This window comes from Pteronotus mesoamericanus, unplaced genomic scaffold (genome assembly GCF_021234165.1).
Source record: "Pteronotus mesoamericanus isolate MK-2021 breed Mesoamerican mustached bat unplaced genomic scaffold, CSHL_Meso_final contig_52, whole genome shotgun sequence".
In the NCBI taxonomy this organism is placed as follows: Eukaryota; Metazoa; Chordata; class Mammalia; order Chiroptera; family Mormoopidae; genus Pteronotus; species Pteronotus mesoamericanus.
In genome coordinates, this window is record NW_026555189.1 from 8,178,419 (window position 1) to 8,206,382 (window position 27,964).

Below are 27,964 nucleotides of genomic sequence, written 5' to 3' on the forward strand. Positions count from 1 at the left end.
AACCCAAGCTTGGTTCTGGAGTGAAATCCTTTCTCTTGCTGGGCTCATCCTGCTCCCAAGGATGGGGAGAGCAGCTGGACAGCTCACTTGGCCCAGCTGGAGTTGGGGAAAGCTGTCTTTCCACACTGGTCCCTGCCAGGGACGCTGGGGGCCAGGAGCCTGGGCTGGGAGAAGGAAGTTGGGTCAGATAGGTTGCAACAGTGATGGACCCTGGGCTCACAGGAGGTGGCTGGCAGGACCAAGTGGGTGGTTTACTGCCTGGCATCAAGGTGGGGCGCTCCCGTGCTCAGCTGCCACTGAAGGTTGAGGTGGAAGAGATCACTGTACCTGAAGGCTTTGTTCAGACACTCAATGACCACTTGCTCCTGGTGTACACTGGCAAGACCCGTCTGGCTCGCAATCTGCTGCAGGTGAGCCCTGGCCCCAGGAGGGAGGCAGAAGGCTCAGCAGGGCCCAGATCCTCACTGCACCCCTCCTGCCCCATCTGCAGGATGTGCTGAGGAGCTGGTATGCCCGGCTGCCTGCTGTCGTGCAGAATGCTCACAGCCTAGTGCAGCACACGGAGGAGTGCGTGGAAGCCTTCCGCCAAGGTGAGGCGCTTCTTCCCCGAGGGCAGAGCACCAGGAGTGAGTGCCTTGTTGCTCATGGATCTGAGGCCAGAGGCCTCTGCAGGCTTAGCACAGGCCCCAGGTGTTAGGTCCCTGAGGACAGAATCCTACTGTCTTCCCTAGAGTCTCACTTAGGTGGGAGCCCTATCTCAGAACAATACTTGCATCATGGGGAAGGCCTCCAGCCCCTCCTATAAAGAAGCAGGAAGAGGTTTGGCCCCAAAGCCGAGTGTCAGAGTCAGAGCTAAGCAGGGTTCCAAATCAATGGCTACACAGTTTACTGAACGCTGCTGGGCACCGTTTCAGCTGCTCTGTGCAAATTAGTCCTCAGACAACCCTGTGAGGTGGTCTTTATTACTCCTGTTTCCAGCCCCTGGTTAAGCAGTACCTCTTGGTACTTTACTGTCAACAAATGGACATTGACAGAACATTCTGGCTCAGGCTCACCTCTCCTCTTTCTGTCCCCACCCCAGGAAACCTGCCTCTGCTGGGCCAGTGCCTGACCTCGTACTGGGAGCAGAAAAAGCTCATGGCTCCAGGCTCTGAGCCCCTGGTTGTGCGGCGAATGATGGATGTCCTGGCCCCCCATGTGCATGGCCAGAGCCTGGCAGGGGCAGGTGGCGGGGGCTTTCTCTACCTGCTGACCAAGAAACCAAGGCAAAAGGAGGCTCTGGAAGCTGTGCTGGCCAAGACTAAGGTACCTGACAGTGTCGGGTATGGGAGTTGGTGAGGGGCAGGAGTTTCACTGTGGCTTTCTGGCTAATGAGGGGCTAGAGTGGCAGTCTCAGATCAGCCTCCGGAAGGCCAGAGATTTGTCCACAGCCCTCTAAACACCACTTGTCCTTTGCTCCCAGGGCCTCGGCAACTACAGCATCCACCTGGTAGAAGTGGACACCCAGGGCCTGAGCCTGCAGCTGTTGGAGAGTGAGACCTCAACCTGATACCCCTTCCCATGAGGCCTGTCCCTCTGTAAGACAAAATCTGGAGCTACAGCAGCCCCTCCTTTCAGAGCACTCAGCCACCTACTCCCTGCCTACCTCTGTGAATCTGCTCCCAAAGGAAGCTGACCTGACTTTGGGCCCAGCCCCTTTTGAAGCCTAGTGAAGCAGAGACCATGCTGGGGAACAGGACTGTGGCCTCCTGGTTGACAGTGGCCTAGGCTTGGCCTCTGCTCCATCTGAACATACAAAGGTCCTAAGCTCAGTCTCTCTTGTGGCCTTTACAAATCCCATGGCTCAGCTGGGACTGTGACCTTTTCCTCTCCATGAGGGCCCTGGAAGTAGGGGATGACAACCTGTTTTAGCAGATGGCTGCGTCCCTTGGTAAGGCTGACTCTTTGAGGCACTTCCTGTGTCCTTCCTTAGAGGTCAGGCTTTTGCCTGAATAGAGATTTCATGTTTAACACTCCCAGGATGCCTTGATGGGGGAGTGGAAGTAGGTGTGGTCCATACCCACATCTGTGGTAGTGAGCCAGTGCAGTCTACATACAGCCAGTCATGCCAACTCAGACCTTAACCAGTAATGTGGACTGTGCCCAGTGACCCAGAGCCTATGGACAATAGGTTTTTAGGACCATGACCTTCTTGGAATAAATTCAATTTGCCCTTCAACGTTGTCCTCATAAGGCTGTTCTGTTTCTGCCAGGAGGAATTCACACCTTCTCTGGCACTGTGAGAAATTGCTGTGAGGATGATGCAGCTGAGGGCCCAAGATGGGAATTAGGGTCCAGGATTGGATGAGTCACAATCTATCATGTGGGTCCTGGCAGTAGCTGTGTGCTGCTTTGGGTGTGGGAGGAGGCTGAGGGTTTAGGTTTTTCTTTTCACATTTTCAGTAGAACTGGTAGACCTGCCTTGCCCTGTAGTACCCAGCCCTTCCTGAAAACAGCACACTGGCATCTCTCCAAGGAGTCTCTTTAATCAGGGTGGTCATAAATACCATACCCTCTTAGAGTAAACCTAATACCCTAGGTTCCCAGATGAACCCAAATCCTTTAGGGCTGGCAGGGAGGCAGTCTGTTTGCTAGTGTCCAGGGATAAGAGCATGACCACCATGCATAAGGCTGGCTGGAGTTGACTTTCCTACCTCATTAGGAGCCCAGGGGGACCCACCTCTTGGTGGGGAGAGGCTGCTCCCAAAGCACCACCCAGCTAGAAGTGAGTGCAGAGAGTGGAGTTAGTTAATGCCTTATTTCTGTTGGCAATGGTGGAATGGTCTGGGCTTTCCCCCATGCCAGAGAGCCTTGCTCAGTTCCTTGGCTGTGGCCACTTAGGGAATGGACTCTGAAGTGTGATGGGCCAGGTGGGCTCACCCTGGCAGCTATAGGCGCAGTCTCTTGATGTCCTCATTGCGGAAATCTATGCGCAGGGCCAGCACCTGGCGTACTTCAGCAGGGGTGAGGCGCCATGTCAATGGGCCAGAGTTGGCACCCCAGTAATCTAGAATCTCAGTCACCTGTGGGAAGAACAGAGACAAGTCTGCAAGGAGGGGACTATCCTGAGGGAAAGCCTTGGGCTCCACCAAATTCAGAGCTGTGGTGCCCAGGAAGGAGAAGGTTCCGGCAAGGCTGGGCTGCTAGCATTTTAAGGGAGTAGCTTGGACCCAAATTTGATTTATGCCTCTCACCTCTCTGCCCAGACATCTTTCCCTGGCTAGGCAGAGGGGGCCCCACATACCCGCTCCAGATTGAGGATTGTAGCCATCTGGGAGAGCCGGGCAAACTTGTCTCGGATGGTCCAGGTGGTCACTGTGGTAAGGTAGGCAATGAGTGACCTCAGCTCCTTGTCAAACTGCAGACCGCCCAGCTGCAGGGAAACACAAGCCTAGTCACACTGTTCAAGGCTGGCCCTCTAGCCAATCAGAACTTGCCCCCAATTTCCCTTAGTGCTGGGATGCAATGCCATCAGAGCTTTAGGTGGTTGCAATCAGCTCTCAAGCCTCAGAAGTCAGGGCAGGACTGGGCCTAGATATGCAGGGCCTGGGAGTAGTAAATAGGGGATGCAAGTGATAGGACTCATCTTCTACAGAGGAGAAACAACACAGCTGGGGACCTGTGTTCCTTTAACCTTACCCGGTTGAAGGTGGACTTCAGCACCACTCTCTCCAGTTCAGCTGCCACAAAGCTGGTCATGAGGCTGGTCAGATTGTCATAGATAACTGGAGACAGGCTGGCCTACACACACACACAGGCTAGATATCAGTGGGAGTCTTACCTACCCCTCTGCCTACAAAACGGAGTCTTTGGGTGATAGGGGCAGTTATATGAGGTCATCGGGGAGTGCTTATCCAGGCTGGGACTTGGAGGGGCTTTCAGGGTTCCCAGCAGGAATGTGATGAGGAGATGCAGGCTGCTGGTTTGGGGAGAAGCGGGTAATCCTGTAAGCTGGTCCCTAGAGCCTCTGCTCACCTTGAACTCTGCCATTTGCTGCTCCAGGTTAAGGATGAACTGTTGTACCCAAGGGTCATTGGCTTCATAGTCGTTGAATTCTTCCTATTGTTAGGAAGCAAGGTAGGTCACTGGGGGCTCCTTCAAGAAGAACCATTCACCCTCACCCCACTTCCACCCCTCTAACGGAAGAGGCCCTTCTTCCCCTGTAGCTTCTGAATCATCAACCTTAAAACCAGCTTGGACACCCCAGCTGTCAGTGACTGCTGCTGCTTCTGCATCACACTTCCCACTGGCAAATGGCTCTGGCCTATAGCCATGGCCGACACAATATGGTAAAGCTCCTGGCATTGACTTACTCTAGCATCTCATGTTCTACAGGAACAAAATCCTTAATTAAAAAAAAAAAAGAAAAAAAAAAGGCTAAGTTGATAACAGGTAAGGCAAAAAGAGCCTCAATAAAAGAGGATATGTCAATTCAAGGCAAACTCCCTTCAGATGTTTCTCTGAACCTTCTGACTGCAGGAACAACCCATTTCCTAGAAGGAACCTAGGCTGAGGGTGAGGGAAATGGGCCTTTGAAACATGTAAGGACAAGTCTGTTTAGACCAGCGGTTTTCAACCTTTTTCAACCATGGCGCGTATATATATATATATATATATATATATATATATATATATATATAACTAAAATTCTGTGGCACATCAAAATATTCATTTTTTGCCAATTGACAAAAAAATTAGGTAAAATTCTAATTCATTTATATCAGACAGCTATTGTTTTGTTAGCTGTTGTCATTTTTTTATTTGACAATCTAAGGGAAAAGAGGTCAGTGCCCCTGACTAAAGAGTGAGGTATTGAATGTTTTAAAAATTCTTGCAGCACACTGGTTGAAAATCGCTGCTTTAGACAGTTCCACTGCTGTCCAGACGGGGGCTCGGGGAACAAGGGGGCAATCCAGAGCTTGATGGCTGCCTGTGGTCAGGCTGACCTCCTCGATGTTGTGGGACACAGAAAGGAAGGTGTTGATCCAAGGGTGCACCTGAGGCTTGATTGCTGTGTTGTTTAGCTCTGTCAGCCCCTCCTGCAAAGGAAAGGTAGAGATGCATCAGACCCACAAGGCCGTCCCCCAACCCTTTCTCCTACCCCATCCCCTGACTGCTAGAGCATTCTTCCAGATCTGAGATTATCTGCAGGCTCTGTCTGCAGCGAAAGAGGTAATTCTGATACAAGAGGCCAAAAACAACCAGTTCCTTTCCAGATCTGTGCCAATTCACATCCAGGTCAGAGATAAGGCCTACAGGTTGTTGTGCCCCGTCTCAGAGACTTCTGAATGCCAGGTACTGGCAGCACCTGTGACTAAGGCAAAGCAGCAGGCCTGACTAACCACCTGGTCCCATTTACTCAGAGCACCTTTCTGAGGGCTCTTGACACAGTGGAGCCAAGTGGAGATTCTAGAGGACCAGAATGCTAGCCTGTCAATGTGACAACTGTACTGCTGAAAAACCAATGGGGCCTTTAGTCTCAAGGGACTTACACAATTTCAATGGCTTGCATGCTACTCCCTCACCCCTCCTCTGTTTCTTTATACACATAGCCCACAGTAAGCCAGTAACAATCTTCAATCTTCTCAGAGAAGCACACAGGCACAGGATTCAGCCAGTTGTTGAACCCGGGGCTTACCTGCAAGAGGTCTCGAAATTTGTTAGACACGGCAGCCAAGTCAGAAAGGCAGCTGTCAAACTTGGCCTGGGCCTGCTCCCCTCCAATGCCCTGGCTGAACAGCTTGGTGCAGTCACTCTAGGGGAGAACATCCAGTTTTCAGGCTTCTGAGCATAGATCACACAACAGTGGTAAGGGCAGCAATATGCAACCAGCCATTTCTCTTCCTCTGGCCTTCTCTGGGAACAGCTAAGGCTGATCCTGGGCAAGAGCCCTGGTTGGGTTTCAGAAACCTGGATTCTATCCTGGTAGCTAACCACTTGGCTCCCACTTCCTTCTTTGTAACTTGGAGGTACCAGTGTCAGGGGATGTGAATAAGAAACACAAATACCAGACATTGTTTCGTACCTTTAGAGCCAAACATTCCTACGTTCAAATCCTGGCTCAGCCACCTATTAGTTGAGTGACCTTGGTCAAGTGACTTCAAGTTTCTGAACTTCAAATTCACTGTCTATAAAATGAGAACACAAATTCCTGATTCCTGGGTGGTTGTGAGAGTTGGATGAAATGATGCCCCAAGTGCTTAGCCCAGTGCCTGGCACATAGTAGGCACTAAGGACATGCTAGCTATTGTTACAGTTTCTGATTTTTAAATACTATCACCTGGCAGTCCAAGGGAGATCATCATGATCAGATAAAACTTAACTGCTTACCATGAGCCAGACCCTGTTCTAAGCATTTTATTTTTTATTATCTATAGTACCTAACTTATGAAGTAGGTACTGTTATTATCCCTCTTCTTTAGATGAGGAAACCGAGGCATAGATAAGTTAATAGCCTAAAGCCATATGGCAGTTAAGCTGTGGAGCTGGGATTCAAGGTGGGAATTCTGGCTCCAGAGCACAGGTACCTAAATCCCCACACTACAACCCAGCTGTACAGAGGTCTACAGGGGGAGCTGCTTGAAGTTCACCATGTTTGGGTTGCTAGCTGCCCACATTTCCTGAGGCCTTAGAAAGTCTGCGCTGTTGTGGCTACAGCAGGAGCAGCATTGCGGGAGAGGTGCGAAGGGACTGATCTACCGGGCAGAGGTCCTCCATTCCTACAGCTGCTCCAGTCTTTACTACCTTTAGCCGTTTAATCTCATCTGTAAAATGGACTTCATGCCACATGACCTCATGGGTTGCTGACAGATTAAGAACATATGAGAAATGCAAATCTATAGGGGGCAGGTTGGACCTTAAATAAATCCTACCCAGCAGGACTTACAGGAATTGTTTTTAGCTTTTTGCTATCCTGTTTTCTTTCACTTGGCTAATTCTACTAGCTCTGTTTTGAATTCCTAACATTTCCTAAAATTTTACTTCAAAATCCAACAGACTAAGTTAAATATGAAATCAGGAATATAATCTAAGATGCCATGACTTAAAAACAATCACAGTCACCTTGTTGAATACACAGTGTGACAGACACTAAGCTATTGGTACTTTGCATCACTCTTGCATTATTCCATTCTAAGGCCCTTTTTAGGGTAAATCCCTAATCTAGCCAGTTTACAGTACTACTGTCAACTCTCAGCTGTTTTCTCCGTGCCCCCTCAGAAACCCGGTCAGCTACTGGGCCCTCTTCCTTATGTGCTGGCCCCCAGCCTCCTCGGCCCTAATGCCGACACTCACCACCACTCTGCACATTGAGCTCTGTGCCTCTGCAGCAAAGCAGCCTCCTTGGTACAAGTGTCACTAGGGAGGTAGGACCCTGGCCTCCCTCCTTTCCCAGAGGCAGAGCTGGGTCCCTTTTTAGCACTTAAAGTGACTGCCCCATGACGTTATTTGTAACTATTAATACAATTTATTACCACTGCATTCTGCTTGTGTACCATGTGCTTTGTATTATCTTGTTCAATTCTCACAATCGGCCTGTTGGGTAGAGATCATTCTCCCTGTTCTACAAATGAGGAAACTGAGGCTCAGGGATGTTACATAAGTTGCCTCAGGCTACACAACTGGTCAGTGATCAAGTGGAGATTTGAACTCAGGAGTATCTGACTTCTAAGTGCAAGAAATTTCACTGTGCTATGCAGCCTTCCTTTAAAAATTGGAACAGCAACCAGCTTTGTACAAGGTTTGGTGATCCTATCTCATCTTAATCTCTTACATTTATATTGGGCTTTATCATTCTTACAGAGTTTTCAACCCTGTTTTTTTTATTATGCTACCCAACAAACCCAAAGTAGGGTGGAGATCTGTACCTCATATAATAGATGAGAGAACTAAAGCTTGGAGAATTAAGGGACTTACCCAAGGTCACATGCTAAGTATGTGCTGGAAGATCTAACCTGAATTCTGATTTTTCAAATCTTGGGCCAGGGCTCTTCATACTGGTTGAGACACCCTGTTACCCCTTGATTCATCAGTGAAACACTAGTGAATCCCTTCAAGTGCTTGGAAGGAGAGCTGGCTCGATGCTAGGGAATGCCACAGTCCCCACTAGGATGAGTGCATAGGCTTCCTCTCAAAATGAGGCCAAGGGAGGCTGTAGCGACTAAAAGCTGACAGGCAATTTCCTCTGTACCTCCAGGGTCTTCTTCAGAGTAGAGATATTTTCACTGCAGATTTCTACGTTGTTCAGAGTCACCTGGGAGATGAGGACAAAAGAATGTGACTTTGTGCTCACCGGAGTTTGCACCCACTCCAGCGCCAGAATGGCTGGCAGCAGCACTCCTGGGCTCAGAGGGGGCTAAGGAAGGCCCACAGCACTGCCCTCAGGCAGAGCCCTCAGGTCTTGGGTTGGGCAGAATGGTGAACCAGGCTCGCCCTTTCTCCTATGCCTGACACCAAGGCAGCAAAGCCAACCTGACCTCCGAAGTAGCGACCCCAGGTTTCAGGTCTTTTTTTTCCATGGTTCGACACACAGGTCTGGGAGAAATCCTGAGGCTCCAAACCTCCATGTCCAGGTCAGTGATGCAAAAGGCTGATGCACATTAAAAAAACCCTTCCTGAGAGCCTGGCACCCAGGAAGCATTTTTCTCATGCAAATATCCTCAGCAAAACAAGGATTATCAAGCCAGCTCATACATAGGAACAAAATTTCCTAGAAGGTGAAGTGATTCACCAAGGTCAGTCAAGAATTAGTTCAGCAAATACTTACCTGGCACTGGCTACCTGCCAGGCACTGTTCTAGGCACCAGGGAGAAAGCAGTGAACAAAACAGACAAAATTCATCCCCTCATAGAATTTATATTCTGGGGGGAAGTCTGATAATAAATATATGTATTTTATAATGCTAGGGAGTGATGAACACCATGAAGAAAAATAAAGTGCAGTAATGAGAAAGAAACTCAGAGAATGGCAGGCCGCAACGCTAGGGCCAAGTTCAGAGTTCAGGTTTCCTCGCTCTAGGCCAAGGGCTCCTTCTCTCATATTTCAGTGGAATTTTAAGCTAGGTGCTGAAATACCAATCATAAAAAACAACATGTGACAAAGTGATAATTAAGGCACACACTGCTATGGCCATTTTGAGAAAAGAAAAAATATTTTGGTCCAAGGCATTCAAGGAAAGCTCCATGGCAGAGTTTTAACTGAGCTGAATTTGAAAGGCTGAAACAGCCCTGGCTGGGTAGCTCTGTTGGTTAGAGTGTCATCCTGATATGCTAAGGTTGTGGGTTCGATCCCTGGTTCAGGGTCCGTACAAGAATCAACCAATGAATGCATAAATAAGTGGTACAATAAATTTATGTTTCTTTTTCTCTCTCTCCCTTCCTCTAAAATCAATTAAAAAGAATAAAAGGCTGAAACATAGCTCTGATGGGAAATGACAGTAAGTACATTTCTCTACCCCCACGAGCCTCTCTCTAGCCCACTGTCCAGTTCAATATTTCCCTAATGATACTTAGGATGATCTGATATTGTTTGTTTCTTGCCTGTCTTTCCCACTAGAATGACAGCTCCCTGAAGGCAGAGATCTAGTCTGTCTTCTTTACTGCAATGTTTCTAGTAGAGTACTGTCCAACAGAACTTTCTTGATGATGAAAATACTCTAAATCTTAACTATCCAGAATGGTAGTCTCTAGCCATGTGTGGCCACTGAGCACTAGAAATGTGGCCAATGCAACACAGGAAATAGATTCCAAAATTTACACTTAGCCACTTGTGGCTAGTAGCTACCATATTGAACAGTTTAGCTCTAGAACCAAGAACAGTGCCTGAAGTTTCTCAATAAATATTTGCTGAATGAACAAATGAGAGAATGATTATGTTATAGAGAAGAAATAACATAATCAAATGCAGAGTGGCAGAAAACTCCAGAAGGCATTCGGAGTCAGCAGAGTCAGCACACAGACAAGGGTAGAAGGATCTAAGAGGTGGGGCTGCAGATGTGGGTAAAGTCAGAATGGCACTTGGATACCATGCTGTCCTGTGGACAGTGGGGTAACACTGAGGATTATTTGCAGCAGGCGGATGCCACACGAGCACAGCTGTGGGTTGGGAGTACTAACCTAGAGGCTGTGTGGGGCAGGAATTGAAGTTGGAGAGAATCACCCAGCCTCTGAACTGGTGCTCGTGGCATGACCAGGAAGGCAGAGAGTGATGTAGGGAGGAGTCAGTTTTCAAGAGATGAGTCAGGAGCTTCAGGATTTCAGGGTAAAAGAAGAATCCCAGAACCCCAGGGGGTTGAGATAAGGACATCCCTCTCGTCTCCCGAGAATGCTTCTTTTATCAGTGTCCTGCAGCCAATACTGAAAGGTCATGCTGCTGACAGTGCTGCGGCTGCTTCTGTTGTGGATGGGTAAGATTTAAGGCCTTTCATGAGCATGCCACAACACAAGGCTGCTAACATCAGCTCCCAGGGAACTAACTGCACGTCACGACAACTCAAGGATGAAGATGACAATATAAATGTTTCCAAGGCATTGAAGGGCACCAAGAATAATGTCATGGGAGGAAAATGGATTTGGGTTCAAATGGTATTGATTTCAAAATTTCCTTGTACTGTCAGCCCTTGTAAGCATGGATTCCATAGGCTTATCACAGCACACACTGAATGATATGTCAGTACCAATGGGGAATTCATCTTGACAACCAAATGAATCAAGGTGACATAAGAAATAGGCCCTGTGGTGGGAGTGATGACAGTTTAAGTACTTGGCGTCAGAAAAACTAGAAACCTGTCATCAAGCATTCGGCATCACCTTTCTTTTCTTTTTTTCTTTTTTAACCCTCACTCAAGGACATTTTTTTCATTGCTTTTAGAAAGAGAGGAAGGGAGAGAGGGAGAAACATCAATGTGAAAGAGAAACATCGATTGGTTGCCTCTTCGTACGTGCTCCAGTTGGGGATCAAACCTGCAACCTGCATATATGCCCTGATGGGGAATCAAACCTGCGACCCTTGGGTGTACTGATGACACTCCGACCAATTAAGCCACACCAGCCAGGGCAGCATCACCTTTCTTTTTTGCTTTACCTTCTGGGCCCTCAAACAATGAAACTGTCTGAATGGGAGCAGCCAATGCATGAATGCACAGGCACTAGCCTTATGGGGACTTGTGAAGCCAAATGGTGGAAAAGACAAGTAGAGTGGCAGGATGGGTCAGATTCAAAGGGCCTTGAACAAACAGCCAGGCAAAGACATCTAGCTTTGTTCTGGCAGGTAGCATGAAGTCATTGCTGAGCAGAGAAATGAAAGAGTGAAACAGAATGAAATAAGTTATGTAAAAAATGAAATGCGATAGAAACAAAATGAAAAATTTAAGTCAATCCATGATCATATGAAGCTGGCCACCAGACGTTTTGGCTAAGTTCTCCAAAAGCACCATACTCAGAAGCAGCCATTTCTTGGAGCTGATAATTTTTTGGTAACAACCATGACATTCCAGATTGACAGAACCCATGCCCAGGGAAAATATTTTCAGTGACAGGAGGAGAGTGGCACTGCCTAAAGAGCCTACATCCTGGATCTGGCTGAGGACTAGTTACTGTGTGTTTACTTGTACAGAGACAGGGAAGACATTAGTATATTTAAGTTTCTGTCTGCGAAAATAACTGCTCTAAACTCTTTTGGGAGTAAAGAATCTGAAAAGTTAAGGACCCTGTTTCTGGAAAAAAATACATGTATACACTTTTTCACCCAACCCCAGGGTATTCAGAGACTCCATCTGCTTACTAATGGAGAGCTCTGCTATCGTGTTTCCTTTAGCCTCTGACCCTGAGGAACCAAGATGACTAGAGTCTGGGCAAAGTAAGGGTGAAGCAGAATGACCTCTGACAGTGCTATTCCCCTTTGTGCCCAGACAGCAAGTGCCAGAGAGGCCCAAATGTGAGCTCAGGACTCATCTATGTCCTTTTTGGCTCATCACAAACTAGCTGTTACCTTTTATAAATCCTCTCATCCTTCCACACTTCTCCTGTGCCAGTTGTCACACAACTGCGAAGACTCACTGCTTCATCACATCTGTCATTCTGGGTAGCTGAGGGCTTTAATAAGGTTACCTTTCTGAGAAAGTTGAAAGCCTAACAAGTGTGCTAGAAAAGTAGTCCTGGTAGGCTTAAAGGACTGGCACCCCACCCTGTGCTGGGGGACTGCCCTCAGAGGAGCATTCTGGAGGCTTGGCACAGATATTCCAGTTGGTTCTGTGGCAGACTCAAGCCAAGCTTGATACTCAGTGGAGCCCCTGAGGGTAGTGCTGATGGGGATGAACACTCCAGAAATCCAGAGATACCCAGACTTCCAGGAGAGAAACAGTGCCTGTCCTGGCTCAGGCTCCTCAGAAATTTATCCCTGGGTAAGAAATGGTTTCAGGGCCTTCTAGAAGCTTTCCTTAAAGGAGTTTTGCTTCCACACAGACACTAGAAGAAAAGTGTCCAGTTGAAGGCTATACTGTAGCCTAGAGATCATAATTCAACCTTTCGATATTTACCAACCCAGCTCCTGGCCGGTGGGAATACCTACCAGGAAGGACAGCTTGGCCTCGTCAGTACTCTCAATGCCTTTCGTGTCAAATTTGCCCTGCTGGAGACTGCTGTGCATGATGTTCACGGCACTTGTCACCCCACGCTGGATGTCCTGTAAGGTGGTGGCAGGGAAGCCCATCCGCAGCTTGTTACATAGGACATCCCTAGGGGGCAGAATGGCATATGGGGATTGATGGGGATTGAGAGCACTCAATATGGTCTCCAGGAGAGAGGACCAGAGGGCCTTCTACCCTGACCCAGCAGCACAAGTTGTTTTTCTGGGGGTATAACCAATCCTTGAGACGACTGTAGGAGACCTTGAGCAGCCGGAGTATGAGAGAGACCAGTGCCTCTCAAGGGCACCGATGACAAGCACACAGAGAAGACTAGCTAATTCTTGACTTCCTGTGAGGCTTTCAATTATTATCACTGAACTCCAACAAACTCAGCTGTACAGCTCAATGAAAGGTAGTGCTGAGAAAGAGCTGGATGAATGGGTTTTGAGGCAGTCAGTTTAGGACTTTAGTCCCTATTCCACCACATATAAGACGTGGTATCTTTGACAAGGGAGGGCATCTCCTTAAGCCCCAGTTTCCTCGTCTATAAAACAAAGCTTTTATATAGTTCCTACCTCACAGGGTTGTTATTAGGACTGAATAAGAGCAGGCAATCAGCATAATGCTGGCATGTAGCAATAGTAACTATAATTGTTAATATTACAACTACTCCTTTATCTGAGCTGCCTGTTCTTTTTTTAGTCTGAGGGTCGATGACCTCCAATCCAGTCCAGGGTGCAGACTTGGCCCATAAGATATGTGGCTGCTATACAACTCTCTGGAGCCAAGCATGCTGTGCTATGGATAAGAGGTTATACCCTGTATAGAACTGAACTATTATCATAAGGGGAAAAAAGGGAGAAACAAGTGTGCCTCAGCAATCAATCACAATTAAGACCTTTCTGCCCCCTAGAAATGAGAAAGAGCGCCAAGCATACCTGAAGTCAGACTCCAGTTCTGTGGTGGCAAGGTTGATCATGGCACAGAGGCAGTCAATGCTGGAGCTGGAGAGAGCCCGACCAATGCACTTCTTAACAATGTAGAAGACATCGTCCACCATGCTGGATGTCAACTGGCCCTTCTCATAGGTGTCCAGAGCCACAGCCTACCCAAAAGGCAAAGCACCCAGTAAGGGCCCCTTCTGCATGTCGCTGTTTGAGATAGTTTTGGAACAGTCCCTGGCTGTTTCCTTTTCTATATCTTGTCCATGTTTCCCCCAACTTGATTTATTCTGGTCACAGGTGGGTGTGGATCCTCCTTATTAAAATACCTCAGTTCCCCACTGATCACTGTTAAGAAATTAAGTATTCAGGGCCTTTTTGCCTTGAGGACATCTGTTACCTGGGATGTAAGACATCACTAAGGCCCTTCTTCCCCAAGACTCCTCACCCACATACCTCTAGGGAGGCAGGAACAAGTAGACTCCCTGAGGAGCTGAGGTGTTCTAACCATACGAAGTGATGCCACTCAGCCTGTATGCATGGGTATTCTCAAAGCAGGACCAAGAAAAACGACATGCCTGGCCATTTCCTTCAGTATGGCTTCTTTGACAGAAAGGCCCCATTTCCAAGGGATGTGTCCTCTGTCCTACCTTATTCACAGTTTCCCTCATGAAGTACTCCTCCATGGTAATGTATAAACCAATTAGCTCCTGCATGGTGCAGCTCAAAATGCAATTATTGAGGAGTTTGTCCAGACACTTCTGGTGCTCTAGGGGACAACCAAGAAAAAATACTTACTTTTGTTTCTAAAGGGAAATAGATCAACCTTCTTCATTTTTTCAGGCTCCCTTCTAATCTTTATTTCAAATTTGTACATAATTTACATGGTTATAATCACATTATAATTTTGTATTGTGCTTTAAAAATTATATCAAATACTTTCAGGGTTTTTACATAGCCTTTTTCTACTTTAGCTTACGTGTTTTTAATTACTCTGGTATTTTATCAGGTAGACTCTATGTTTTTAAAAACTATTCTCCTATATGTAGACACCTGGTTATTTTCAAATGTTTTGCCACTATTAAGAGATAATTGGAAACCAGAGTAATTGGAGAGTCTAGCGAACATTTTTGTACAAAGTACTTTTAACTTCTTTTTCATTATTTCTTTAGAATTAATTAGTAAGACTCAAAAGACATAAGTTTTAGGGCAAATAATAAAATATCTTGGGTATAATACATTTCATTCTCTAAACCAGTGAATTTCCTGTGATGATGGAAATGTTCTTTATCTGTGTCGTCCAATATGGTAGACACTACTGAGCAACTGACATGTAGCTAATTGTGACTGAGGACCTGAGTTTTTATTTAATTTCATTTTAATTAAATTTAAATTGTTATCATGTGGCTGTGCCTACTATATTGGACGGCACAGCTCTGAACAGTGAGTTATAGTTGGTCTCAAGTCTCCAGTTTGGGGAATCCTGTAATACTTGCCCAGCAGGAATTAAATGTTCTAAAAAACCTGTAAGTAAACTTAGAAATAAAATAGAACTGTGGCACATTTTTATTCAATGCATTTCTCTCTTCAAAAATTATGACTGGGAGAACTGAGACATTAAAAGAAAGGATGAAAGCCTTTGTACACTACTCTTTTTGTATACTCTTTCTTTACACTATATACTCCTTTCTCAACACGATACCTCAATACTACATTGAGGTGTAATTTATGTGCCATAAAATTAACCCATCATATGTATTCCATTCAATGATTTTTTTTTTAGTTAACTACACAGAATTTTGCAACAATTGTTACAACCAATTTGGAATATTCCTATAACTCCCAAAAGTTCCCTCCTGAAGTTATATATTTCCTTCCTCCCTCCCTCTCTCGCCCCCCTCTGCCCTCCCGGCCTGCCCCCCCCCCCCGAAATGTGCACATTATCGCCTACTTAAATACCAGTCCCTAAAACAAAGCTGGTAAGGAAAAGAGCAGAGGAAAATAATCTAATCATTCTGGACATTAGCCTTCCTCCATTGTAAATTCTTAGATGGCTTCAAAGGCCCAGTCCAATTCTTAAATTCGGTTCAGTCTAGATTTTCTCCTGGGAGTCAATTTGCCCATAGATACCCTCCCCCAGGTGCTAAAAAGCCCCTGTTATTTTCTTATTAACTATGAAACAACAGTGCAAACCATACCCCAGCCCTCCCAGAGAACATGGGAAATGCCTTTTACCTTGCTTTACTTCTTCTGAGGCCATGGAGTCTCCCACTTCAAAATCAGAGCTGATCCTCTTCCTGAGGAAGCTTAAGTACAACTCACTGCGGGCATTCATCAAGGTGACCTCAGTTAAGATGGGGTCCAGTTCCCTGAGACACACAGAGCAGGAAAAATGAGCAGGAAAACACTGGATTCCCTCAGACAAAGGCATCGTCCCAAACACCCCCTCGCCACTGGGACCAGAGGGTCTCTGCCAAATGGTCATCCTGGCTCTGCTGACCCCATTATAATCAGAGACAGCTGTCAACCACATATTCCACTTACATGCTTTATCCAAATCACTCACCTTCTCAAATCCTGCCAGGGCTAAATAAGAGATTGAGAGGTGTGTTTTTGTTAGCAGTTTGAGTAAAAATTATCTATGTGTCATGTGAAAGAAAACACACCTCTCCAAACTCCTATTTAGCTGTGATGAGATTTTGGGAACAAATCATTAAACTGTCTCACACCCATCCATAGCCAAAACATTCTAAAAACACAAAACAAAACAAAAACAACAAAAAACTAAGTTGGAGGACTCACACTTCCCAATTTTGAAACTACAACAATCGAGACAGTGTGGCACTGACATAAGGATAGATCTATAGATTAATTGAGAGTCCAGAAATCTTCACATTTATGGGCAACTGATTTCCAAGGAGAGTGTTAAGACAACTCAGTAGGAAAGGAATAGTCTTTTCAACAAAATGTGCTAGGATAACTGTTTTGTATATTAAAAAAAAAAATGTTGAACCTCTACTTCTTTTTATACACACAAATTGACACGTTTTCCACACTGGACTCCAAGAGACTTTTTCAAAACATAAATCTGGTCATATCATAATCAAGATTTCCACAGCTCTTAGGATACCAGACCTGGAATGGCCTTACTCTAATAACCTCTTCAGCTTTACCTCTTATCAGGTTCTCCCCAACTCTCTGAACTTCAACTACACTGGCCTTCTTTCATTTTTTTAACACAAGGCCTTTTGCACACACTTTCCCTGCTCTACCTGGAACACTCTACCTCTTACTCCTACCTTCTACTCTTATGGTCTCTGATTTAAGGTCATTTCCTCAGGAATTTTTCCTTGGACATCATCAGCATAGGTTATATCCCTTTATTACATGTTGTCCTGTACCCTTAGCATATCATAGTGGTTAACAGCATGAACTTCAGAATCAGCCTGCTTGGATTCTTTTCTTGGCTCTGCCACTTTCTAGCTGTATGACCTTGGGTAAGTCACTGAACCTCTTTAGGCCTTGGCTTCCTCATTAGTAAAAAATGCTTACGGATTAAATCAGTGATCCTCAGCTGAGAGTGATTTTACCCCTCAGGGAAAATTTGGCAGTGCCTGGAGACATTTTTGATTGTCATGACTGAAGGGTGTTACCAGCATCTAGTGGGTAAAGGTCAGGGATGCTCAATATCCTACAGTGCACAGCATAGTTCTCCATAACAAAGAATTACCAGCCCATATGCCAATAGTTCAGAGGCTGAGAAAGCCTGGATGAAGTAATTTAATATTTAAGTGCTTAGAAGAATGTCTGGCATATAGTAAATATTAAAGGCCAGAGATACTACAAAGAATTAGGTTTGTTTTGCTCATTCTGCTTGCTGCCATATTCCCAGTGCCAAGGGCCAATGCCTGCCATGTAATGTATACTCAGTAAAAATTTGCTGATTGAATAAATACATTTTTATAATGTTTGGATTTTCTTTCAACAAGCATATATTATTTTTATTAGAAAAATTAGAGGGAGGGGGCAAGGGAAAGTGGTGGGGGGGAGGCAGAGACAAATGTATTTAAAAATAAAGAAAGAAAAAAAAGAAAAAAAGAAAAATTAATAGCTTAAAATTTAAAATTAAAAAAATTAATTAAAATTAATTTTAGTTAGGGCCGAAGTTGCTAAGGAAAATTAATTTGGTTAGTGCCAGAAGCTGCTAAGCAAAACTGTTAAAGATGCTCTGTGCCTGGTATACCAGCAAGCCTTTTCTAAGTTATATTGGTAGTTTCTATAGGAACATCTTTAAAACTCAGCATCACTCTCTTCCCAGTAATGTATTTTATGGTTAAATTTATTCTTAAGAGTTTGGTTTTGAGGGCTAAGGAGGTTCAGACTAATCTCTGCTAATCTGATATTGAATTGGGAAGTTAATTCTCCAATAAACCAGTAAAATTTAATTCTCCAATAAAATTAAAATGATAGTAGTCACCTTTTGGGGAGGTAGAGGAGGAGACCCACTTTGGGGACTTCAAAAGTATTGGTAATGATCTAGTATTCTTTACAAACCACATGGTGGGGTTGTGGGGTGTGTGTGTGGGGGGGGTGTGTGTTTGTATGATATATTCCATTAAAGAAAGCCAAGAGTCATAGATAAATTATTTTTAAAACAGACCACACTGTAACAGAGTAGTCTCTGAATGATACATAATTGCCGATTCAAACACCTATGGGCTGAAGAGAAGAGAATTATTACCTTGGTTCTATTTTTTCCGTGGCAGAATTTCTCAAGTTGCTCTGGACATGCCGGAACTGCAAAACATCAAAAATGAGAGTGGTCTTCCCCACCCTCCTCTATCTGCCTTTTTTGGACACTCCAAACTTTTGGCAGACAAGAATGTTTAGGTTTTGTCTGCTTAACAGAAAACTGAAAGTAGGCTCTCAGGATGAGGAGCCAAAGATTTACTTTTGATTTAGATGGTAATGCTCACCTCTATTATTGCATCTAAAGTGATGCTAATGATGCCCTAGCTGGTGTGGCTCAGAGGACTGAGCACTGGCTTGTGAACCAAAAGATCACAGGGCACATGCCTGGGTTGAGGGTCAGGCCCCCAGCTGGGGGAGTGCAAGAGGCACCTGATGGATATATCTCTTGCACACTGATGTTTCACTCCCTCTCTTTCTCCCTCCCTTCCCCTTCTCTAAAAGTAAATAAAATCTATAAAGTGATGCTAATGGTGTTCCAATGGACTACTGTCTAGATTCTATGGGACTTCTATTTTTACTTCGTGCTGTTTATTTTCTCTGCTCAAAGGTATGGAGAAATAGAGTTCTGAAAAAGCAAATGTTACTTTTAGTACTGAAGGGAACTAAGGAGATATATGAGATGTATTACCTGGCACTTAACAGGGTCTTCACAAACAAAATTCTCATTGTATCACCAGAAAGCACAGTTGTACATTCTGTGATAAAGAAATGGTTTAATGTATCTGTTGTGTTCCTTTCAGGAAGACCTTTCCAGCTGCTTCTCAATCCTGTACTGAGGCCATCGTCATCCTGACAGCACCTCAAGTCCTGATGGGCAAGATGCAGGCCAGTTTGCATTTGGCATTTATTTTTCTTTTGTCTGCATCTTTGTTCTCTTTTCCCTCCAGTTTGTTCCATTCGGTGTCCCTGGTTAACACTGCTTCAAAACCACCTGTAGCTTCCCCTGCTCACCTGCTGGTGGTAGTTCCTCTGCTTGATGAACTTGTCTACCACTTTCTCCACCTGCCTGTCACATTCTACCTGCAGATACTTTATCAGGGTATAAAGTCTTCCTGGTCCATAATAGGTCTCCACTATTGGTTGGTGTGTTTCCACAATGCGGGCAATTCCTAGATAGAAGGAAATGAGAGGGTTTAATTAGAAATATTCTTCCCACAAAATACACTCCTTTCTTCCAGCCAAGGCTGACCCAGGGTCTAACTCAACCTTTTTTGATTGTTTCACCTTCCAAAATAAGTACAAATGGTCTTGTCAGTGCTGCAAGTAATTCTCCAGTAAACCACTATACAGTAAATTACAGGATTAACTTAAAGGCATCAGGCTAGTAGGGAAAGAAGAAAAGGTAGGAAGCAGGTGTTAGATAGGATAATGTCTGAAGTCTCCCTAGAGTGGAGAAAAAGACTTGCCTTCAAACAAGAGAGTGAGCGTATCTGCAAAGATGATTGCAGCTCTTCGATCACTCATATCTGTCCCTAATACCAACAGCAGATTCTCCTCAGCTTTACTGGCCACCTGAAAAAAAAAATCCACATATATTTCTCAGACCAAAGGCTAACCTCAGTTTTCTAAAAAGATTTCCCGTTACCTTTCCTTTCCTGTATTTCCCAATGACTGAAAGCTTAGGCAGCACAGAGGAACTTCCCTTGAAAACTTTGGGCTGTCTAAGCCTAAGGCAAGACAAGGAACTCAAACAGAGTGGCAGTAACTCTTCTGCCACTCAGAGGTATAAATAATGCTTTTCTTCTCTTTGAAAATATGTACTTCTACTAGCCAAGGGAGAGAGCCCCCAATTTCAATAATCGTGTTGGAGTGTAATTTGAAGTTATCATTAATGGTATTTTATTATAATCAGGACAAGGAATCTGGATGCTGCTAAAGGGGCTTTTGAAGGATTAAAAGTAGAAGCCATTTTGGGGTCCCAGATGGCAAAGTACTGATTTTAAAAAAGTACCATAAAGCAGCTATATTTTCTTTTTAATTAATTATTTTTATAGAATGGGTAAAACACAAACACTTAAATGGTCCAGAGGAATGGAGTATTTGGTGAAAAGTGTTTCTCTTACCTATGTCTCTTGGTTTCTCAATTCTCATTTTTTAGAGGTGATTCCTGTTAACCCTTCCAAAAATTTCCCATGCCTATACAAGCATACATTTTTATTGCCAAGCCCTTCATTTTAAACAGGAATGGTGGTATACTGTTGTTTAACTTAACAAACCACATACTTTATGGAGTGAAATCTGTCAGCACATATGGAACTATCTTATTTTTCTTAATGGCAGATTAGTGTTCCATTACAGAAAATTTAAGGGGGAGGGTCAGGATGCACGCTGACATACAGTTTAAAAATATGACAACCTTCTGTACATATGTCTTCTGGGATTTGCTTCTCTCCACCTGGGGTGGGGGAAGAGAGCTGAGACTTTAACTGAAACCTGCTTCTTTTTCAGAATTTAACCTCAAGTGACCTAACCTGCTTCATGTCACTGTCGCTTATTTTGAGAATCAGTTCTGGTTATGAAGTCTTAAAACCACTAACCAACATCTCTGAATGCTTTTAAAAGAACCCAGATCCTGGAAGATACTTGAGAAGGGTAAGTCAACTTGTCAGATAATTTGCATTTTAATTTTCCTTTACATTTACTTGGTCTGTTGGAAATAAATTTGCACCAGCACATGTCTAGGCCATGCGTGGTACACAGTAGACTGGCAACAAATAAATGTTGAATGAATGTATGCATCCAGTCCTGCAAAGCTAGAGCAAGAGCAGAAGAGGGGAGTCAAATCCAGAGGCAAGAATGTATCCACAGACACTGGATCTACTCAGTGCTTCAATCTGTAGGCAGAGACCCATACCATTATCCTGCCAAGCAATCAGGAGCCATACCTGCTTGCAAAGGTATTCTGAGAACTTGCTTAATCCATCCTCATGCAAACCCAGTAGAGGAAATATCTTGAAGAAGCGCTCCACCTGGGGCAGATCGCCTTCCTTAGTGGCAATAGCAAACTTCTCTGTTACAATGGCTTTGAGACGCTGTTCAGCTTCTTGCAGCAATTTCAGGTTGGCATCGATCATGCTCCCTGTGCAACGGGGAGAAAGTGAAAATTAATGCCACTTAGTCTGTGCACCACTTTTCATTCAAAAATATATGTATTAAGCATTTACTGTGTATAAGATACTGTACTAGCAACATTAATGATTAGAAGATTAATCAGCCATAATCCTATCTTCACAGAAGTTATAACTGAGTGAGAGAGAAGCTTTGTGCACAAATAGCTATAATAAAATTCAGTATATGATAGATATCATAATAAAGGTACCCACAAGTCACATTTCTGGTTGAAGTAATCACAAAAGCCTTCCTAAAGGTGACATCCTATCTTTCAAAGGTGGGCAGGATTTTGAGCCCTGGCTATTGTGGCTCAGTGGATTGAGCACCAGCCTGCAAACCAAATTGCTGGTTCAATTCCCGGTCAGGGCACGTGCTTGGGTTGTGGGCCAGGTACCTGGATGAGTGTCAGGTTCCTGGCTGGGGGCGTGCAAGAGGCAACTGATCAATGCTTCTCTCGCACATTGATGTTTCTCTCCTTCTATTTCTCCCTTCCTTCCCCTCTCTTTAAAAATAAATAAATACAATCTTAAAAAAAAAAAGGATAGGCAGGATTTTGATACCTGAACAGGAGGAATACACATTTCAGGCAAAGGGAATGAAATAAGCAAAAGAATATAACCAGAAAGACAAAGAGTATTTGTACAATATTTTAAGTAGTACTATAGTTACATGAGTTTGAACTGTGTGGAAGGTTGGCACCCCTAACCTCCATACTGTTCAAGGATCTACTATATATGCCCTGGCACTTGGAGCTCAGTAAATATTTGCGCAATGAATAGATGTATGAGTGAACAGCATGAAATAGAGCTCAAAATAAACAATGCTAAAAAGGGTGAGTTGATATTATGGAAGGCCCAGATTACAAGATGAAGAATTTAATTTTTTAAGTAGGCAACATGAGCAAGTGGAAAGAAGCCTCTAGCCAGAAAGCAGTACATCTGGACTCAGTTGCCCTTTCCATAAACTAGGAATAGCAACACTGCCTTGGGATGGTTTTGGCCCCATATAGGGTTTACTGCCAGACAAAGACATTTCCTAACAACAAATGCCCTTCTCACCCTGACCAGTGTGCCTCAGTTGGTTGGGCATTGCCCAGCAAAGCGAAAGGCTGCTGGTTCAATTCCTGGTCAGGGCACATGCCTGGGTTATGGCTTTGGTACCTTAACAGGATACATATGAGAGACAACAGATTAATGTTTCTTTCCCTTTCCCTCTCTTTCCCTCTCTCTAAAAATAAATAAAATTTTTCTTAAAAAACAAACCCCACGAATGCCCTTCTCCTCGTTGAGTGTGCCTACTTCAGATTACAGATGCTCATAGCTTAACTAGAAATCAACCGTTTGGGATGCTGACCTTCTTTGCCCTGCCGGCTGAGCTCAATGACTGACTTGTCCAGGCACAAGTAGCGATGAATGTGGGCCGCAGCCTGCTCATAATCTTCATTCCTCAAAGCAGTCTGAACGCCATCCATGCAGAACTTCAGGTCCAAGATATCATCAGCTCTCTGAATGGCTTGATAGAGGCGGTTCTGCAAAAAGACTTGGTGCTCAAAAATAATGTCCTACTTTTTCAAAAACATCTCTTCAGAAGGTAGGGAGATTCAGGTTAACCATGTGTCCTTTCCAGCCCTCACTGGTGAACTAAAAAACACTACCACTCACAAAACTGTTGTTGCTAATGACCAAGACCACTAACAAGTGGTCAAGTATCATGCAATTTAATTTACATGACCAGACAGATCATTCAACTAATGAAAGAACAGGGATTATCTATATTTATATTTAGTTTATATTGTTAAATTTACAATAGAGTCAGAAAGTATTTGACATTTTGTTTATAAACATTTTTCTTTGTTTTGAGTTCTGGTTGAGAAAGAATTCAGAGTCAAGGCTCAAAATGTAGGAAAAGTTTACTTAGAAGTCACAGAGGTAGAAGAAATGGGCTCAGAAAACAAGTTACAGAGGCAAAAGAAGGGGGCCCTTAGCCCTAGCTGGTGTGGCTCAGTGGATTAAACGCTGGCCTGTGAACCAAAAGGTTACCAGTGTGATTCCCAGTGTAGGGCACATGCCTGGGTTGCAGGCCAGGTCCCCAGCAGTGCGAGCACAAAATGCAACCACATATTGATGTTTCTCTCCCTCTCTTAAATACACAAAAAATCTTAAAAAAAAGGGGGAAGGCCCTTGGAGCTTAGGAGAGAACTGTAAGGTAATGCACCTGGAGTGGGGAGGAAGAGGGGGATGGGAAAGGAGCAGGCATGCTCCCAAGGGGGAGAGCGCCTGTATTTGACAGTTTTGGAAATGTGGCGTTGTAAACCAAGTTATAAGGTAAATGAAATATGTGGAAAGTACTTTTCTTTTATAATAAGCAAGAATGTTTAAAAGTAACCTTTAATACATGAGATGGTGGCTGCGTGGCTTAGTTTTGTTGTTATTTTTGCAGAATCTGAACAAATAGATCTGGAAAAGTTATGCTGTTTCACAGGGCAAACCAAGGCTGGGAGTGACTTGTTCAAGAGCCCAGATTTTGTGCTATTCTGTTCAATATGGCAGCCACTAACCACATGTGGCTACTGAGAACTTGAAATGTGTCTAGTCCAAGTTAAGGTGTGTATGCATAAAATACACACTGGATTTCAAAGATTTAATATAAAAATGAAAATGAAATATCTCAGTAATACAATTTATAGTAATTATGTATTTAAATGATATCTTTGAGATAGAGTTAAATAAACCATGTTTTAAAAATTATTTTCACGTATTTTACTTTTTAAAAAATGGCTACCAGAAAATTTAAAGTACATTTGTTGTTGGTATTAAGTGTCTTCCAATCTGAATGATTTTTATTTCATTTTCTTGCCTAACTGTCCTGGCCAGAACCTCCCAGGATGATGGTGGAAACCAGCAGCAAGAACTGACATCCTTGTTTTGTTCCTTACGTCAGTGGTAAAGCAACCAGCCATTTACCAGTAACTATGATGTCATCTGTGGGTTTTTCATAGATGTCCTTTATCAGGTTAAAGAAGTTACTTTCTATGCCAAGTTTGTTGAGTGTTCTTATAAGGGGTATTAAATTTTGTAAAATACTTTTTTTGAGTATACAAGATGACCACATGGTTTTTGTCCTTTATTCTACTGACATGGTATATTAGATTAATTTTCATATGTGAAACCAACTCTGCATTCCTGTGATAAATTCCACTTGCTCATAGTACAGTCCTTTTTATATGCTGCTGGATTCGGTTTGTTAGTGTTGCTGAAAATTTCTATGTTTATGATAATAACAGCAATTGGTCTAAAGTTTCTTACGGTATCTTTGTTTGGTTTTGGTATCTTGTGTTAGATTTCTATTGGATGTTGCTGCTCTAATTTCTAACGTGGTGGCTTTTCTATTGCCCTCTATTAACTCAAACATCAACACCAAAATGGGATTACCTTGGCCAGGTCAAGCTGACGAACTTTGCTGGACACATTCTCAGCTAGGCTGCAGGTAAAGGTGATCATTCCAGCTAGCTGCTTTGCATCACCTTCAATCAACTGCAGGTTCGGACTAGAGATACACATTGTCAGCACACATATATCCACAGTGGCAGAGGGTAGGAGTAAGAGATGGAAATGTTTTTGCAGACGGAGGCTATGTCTTCTACTTCTTTTGCACCTCCCCAAATTCTTAGTTTAACTCATTCTATTAACAGCTTTTCTACCCTGGCTGGTGTGGTTCAGTGAACTGAGTGCTGGCCTAAAAACCAGGGTGTTGCTGGTTTGGTTCCAGTTGGGTTATGTGCCTGGGTTGCAGGCTGGGTCCCTGATGGGTGATGTGTGGGAGGCGATCACACACTGACGTTTCTCTCCCTCTCCTTCTCCCTCCCTTCCCCTCTCTCTAAAAAATAAATAAATAAAATCTTAAAAAACAAAAAGTTTTTCTTCCCCAAGAGTGTTTTACTGGAAACTCAGGCCTATGCTTAATGAAAAATGAATTTCTATAACTACTAAAAACACTGCTAAATAGTTACTGCCAAAAAATTAGAAAACTGATTCTCCGAATTGTTTTCTTTGCTCCCAATTGTTAAATGAGCATAAAATGCACTAACTATCTGAGATGATGAGATCACAGAGCAATTTTTATGACTAGCAAATACACAAAATTTGTAAAAGCAGTGGTTCTTAAACTTGAGCCATGCACCAGAACCTGTTGGTATGCTTGTTAAAAATACAGATTCCTGAGAACCATTCCCAGAATTTCTGCTTCAGTGGGTTTGTGGTGGCGCCCTATAATTTGCATTTTTAGTAAGTTTCCAAGCAGTGTTGGTAATGTTGGTACTGCTGGTCAAGGTCACTTTGAAAAATCACTTAACTGTCCCCTTAGGTGTCCACTTTATGTTGAGGTAATGCGTCTCTACATTTCACACTCAAATGGCATTTCATAACAGAAAGTTAGGAAAAATAACTTATCCAGTAGACAGTGTTGCAATTTACAATACTTCTTGCTGAAACGAACAGACTCACCCCATTCGATGGAGAGTGACCATTTTACTTTCAATGGTGTTTTGCTGTTCCAACAGTGCATCCAGCTCTCTTTCCACCACTTTCTGAAACACACAGAAACGTGCTGTCATCAGAATGGTCAGAGGAACCCTAAGAGCTATCCAACCCAACCACTTAACTGAAGGGTGAATGCCATATCAAGTGTATTCTTTCCTTCCACCAAGCTCCCTCAGGACATTAACAAACATCTTAATTTTTGCACTTTCCACACTGCATGATGATTATCATGTGTATCTTTTTTCACCTAGCAGATGAACACCACAAAGGGAGAAAATAAACCTTTATTCAGTATTGTTAGCACAGTGCCTAACACTGGAATGCTTTTAAAATATAATGGCTTAAACAAATAAAACCTTCACAGTGGTAGTTATAAAAAGTCTCTCCATAGTGCATAATTCTCTCTCAGCCAAGCCATTTACTGTATTATCTCAATTAATGTAACCTTCTTATGCTTGGGTTTTTCCACCTGTAAAATGGGGATAGTAATAGACACCCCATAGGACTGTTGTGTGAGCCAAACAAGATAACAAACATAAAGTGCTTAACATATTAACATAGTAAGTATGTGACTTATGGTTCGATAACAACCATTAATATTAACTATACATTTCTATTAAAATAGTCCAGTAGGATCCAGATGGAAACTTCCCTTGACAGTTTTCAAATACATATACAGGATACTGTTCTGTAAGATTGGCTTAATTTTACTCCAAGTATCGATCGATAACTCAATGAATGCAAGTTTAGGAATATTCAGTCAAGAGTACTGAATGTTACAAAGCACATCTTGCTGAAAAACGTTATCAGAAACTGCTAGAGCTGGTGCAAGTTAATACTTGAAAATATTCAAAGATGTCAATGATTGCCCCCACCCCGCTCCCGCAAGTAGAAACTGCCTTTTCTGCCCATCCTTATTTAAACGTTTGGTTTTAGGAAAAAGCTACTAAACTTCTAGACGAGGGCTTAAATCTCTTTGACTAGCAGGGAACTCCACTGACATTTAAAAACGTATCGACAGCATCGGGTTGCCACAGAAAAGTGAAGGAGGCAGAAAGGTAAAACGCTAGGAGCTGAAAGGAATCCTTGACAATAGAGTCCACGCCCCCTCGTCTGACACTACGTCAAGTACAAGAGCTGAAGTGACTGGTCCCAGATTAGACAGTTGAGTCTGAGTCTTAAAACCTCAAGCTTCTGCAAAGCTCTGCATTTAACCGAATCTCCAAAATTATACCCCCAAATCATTCCCTACAAGAGGAAGTTTTAAAATCCTTCACCTTTATTTACAATGACTGCTGGCTTAAATGAGATAACGGGGTGAAAGCATTTCAGTTTTTAAACTGTTACACTAATGCAAGAGAGCCTTTATTCTTAATTGGGGAACCAGGAGAAACAGTTTATATTCTCAATCTAACTTTACTCGCGCTGAGAACCAGAGACACCAACTCGTTAAGAGAAACCAATGTGGGGGGGCGGGGAAGGATCGCCTAAGTAAGAGGGAAAACAAGCTTGAAAGGATCATACAGAGTGAAGAGAGATGGCAGGTCCCAAGAACCACACTCCCCAACTACACCCCTGCTTCTCGAGTAGCTGCTTGTTTCTCTCGGCTCGGAGAGCTTCCCACAGCCCGGATTTCCCGGCTGGCGGCTCCTAAGCCCACTGCCCTTGGATGCCTTTGGAAAAAGGCTCAGCCCTCCCACCTCCTCGCCGCAGAGCCGTTCGTACACAGCCTCCAGCTCTTGCAGCTCGCTCAGGGAGCGAATGAACTCGGTGGAGATTTCAGAGCAGCGACCTCCTCCCACTCCCTCAGGCGGCGGGGACACCCGTAGCAGCTTTTGAGGGGAATTGAAGTCCGCCATCTTGGTTCTCATCCGTGTTTCCGGCCCCGCGAGGACCCCTCCTCGTTGCCGCGCGGGTGTGTGGGGCTGCCCACGGAAATGCCCGATGAACTCAATATTTAA

At 43.9% G+C, this 27,964-nt stretch overlaps 2 protein-coding genes across 2 annotated transcripts in view; one reads left to right on the forward strand and one right to left on the reverse strand.

The window, feature by feature from the left end:
- Positions 1-1,624, forward strand: part of FCSK (fucose kinase) — a 17,270-nt gene extending 15,646 nt beyond the window's left edge. Inside the window, 4 exon segments of the mRNA XM_054579204.1 lie at positions 223-426; positions 429-590; positions 1,082-1,305; positions 1,463-1,624. Of these exon segments, the coding sequence (XP_054435179.1) occupies positions 223-426; positions 429-590; positions 1,082-1,305; positions 1,463-1,549 (677 nt within the window). The 3' untranslated portion in view covers positions 1,550-1,624.
- COG4 (component of oligomeric golgi complex 4) lies at positions 1,181-27,882 on the reverse strand. The gene is made up of 19 exons (XM_054579202.1): positions 27,704-27,882; positions 25,968-26,050; positions 24,897-25,011; positions 22,819-22,993; positions 21,240-21,433; positions 19,761-19,866; positions 19,306-19,463; positions 18,344-18,399; positions 15,838-15,971; positions 14,253-14,371; positions 13,600-13,766; positions 12,604-12,769; positions 8,228-8,290; positions 5,678-5,794; positions 4,986-5,078; positions 4,015-4,098; positions 3,679-3,780; positions 3,284-3,412; positions 1,181-3,062 (listed from the first exon to the last, which is right to left on the reverse strand). The coding sequence occupies exons 1-19, from the start codon at positions 27,872-27,874 to the stop codon at positions 2,928-2,930; spliced, it is 2,367 nt and encodes a 788-aa protein (XP_054435177.1). The 5' UTR covers positions 27,875-27,882; the 3' UTR covers positions 1,181-2,927.
- Between the last annotated feature and the right edge of the window lie 82 nt (positions 27,883-27,964).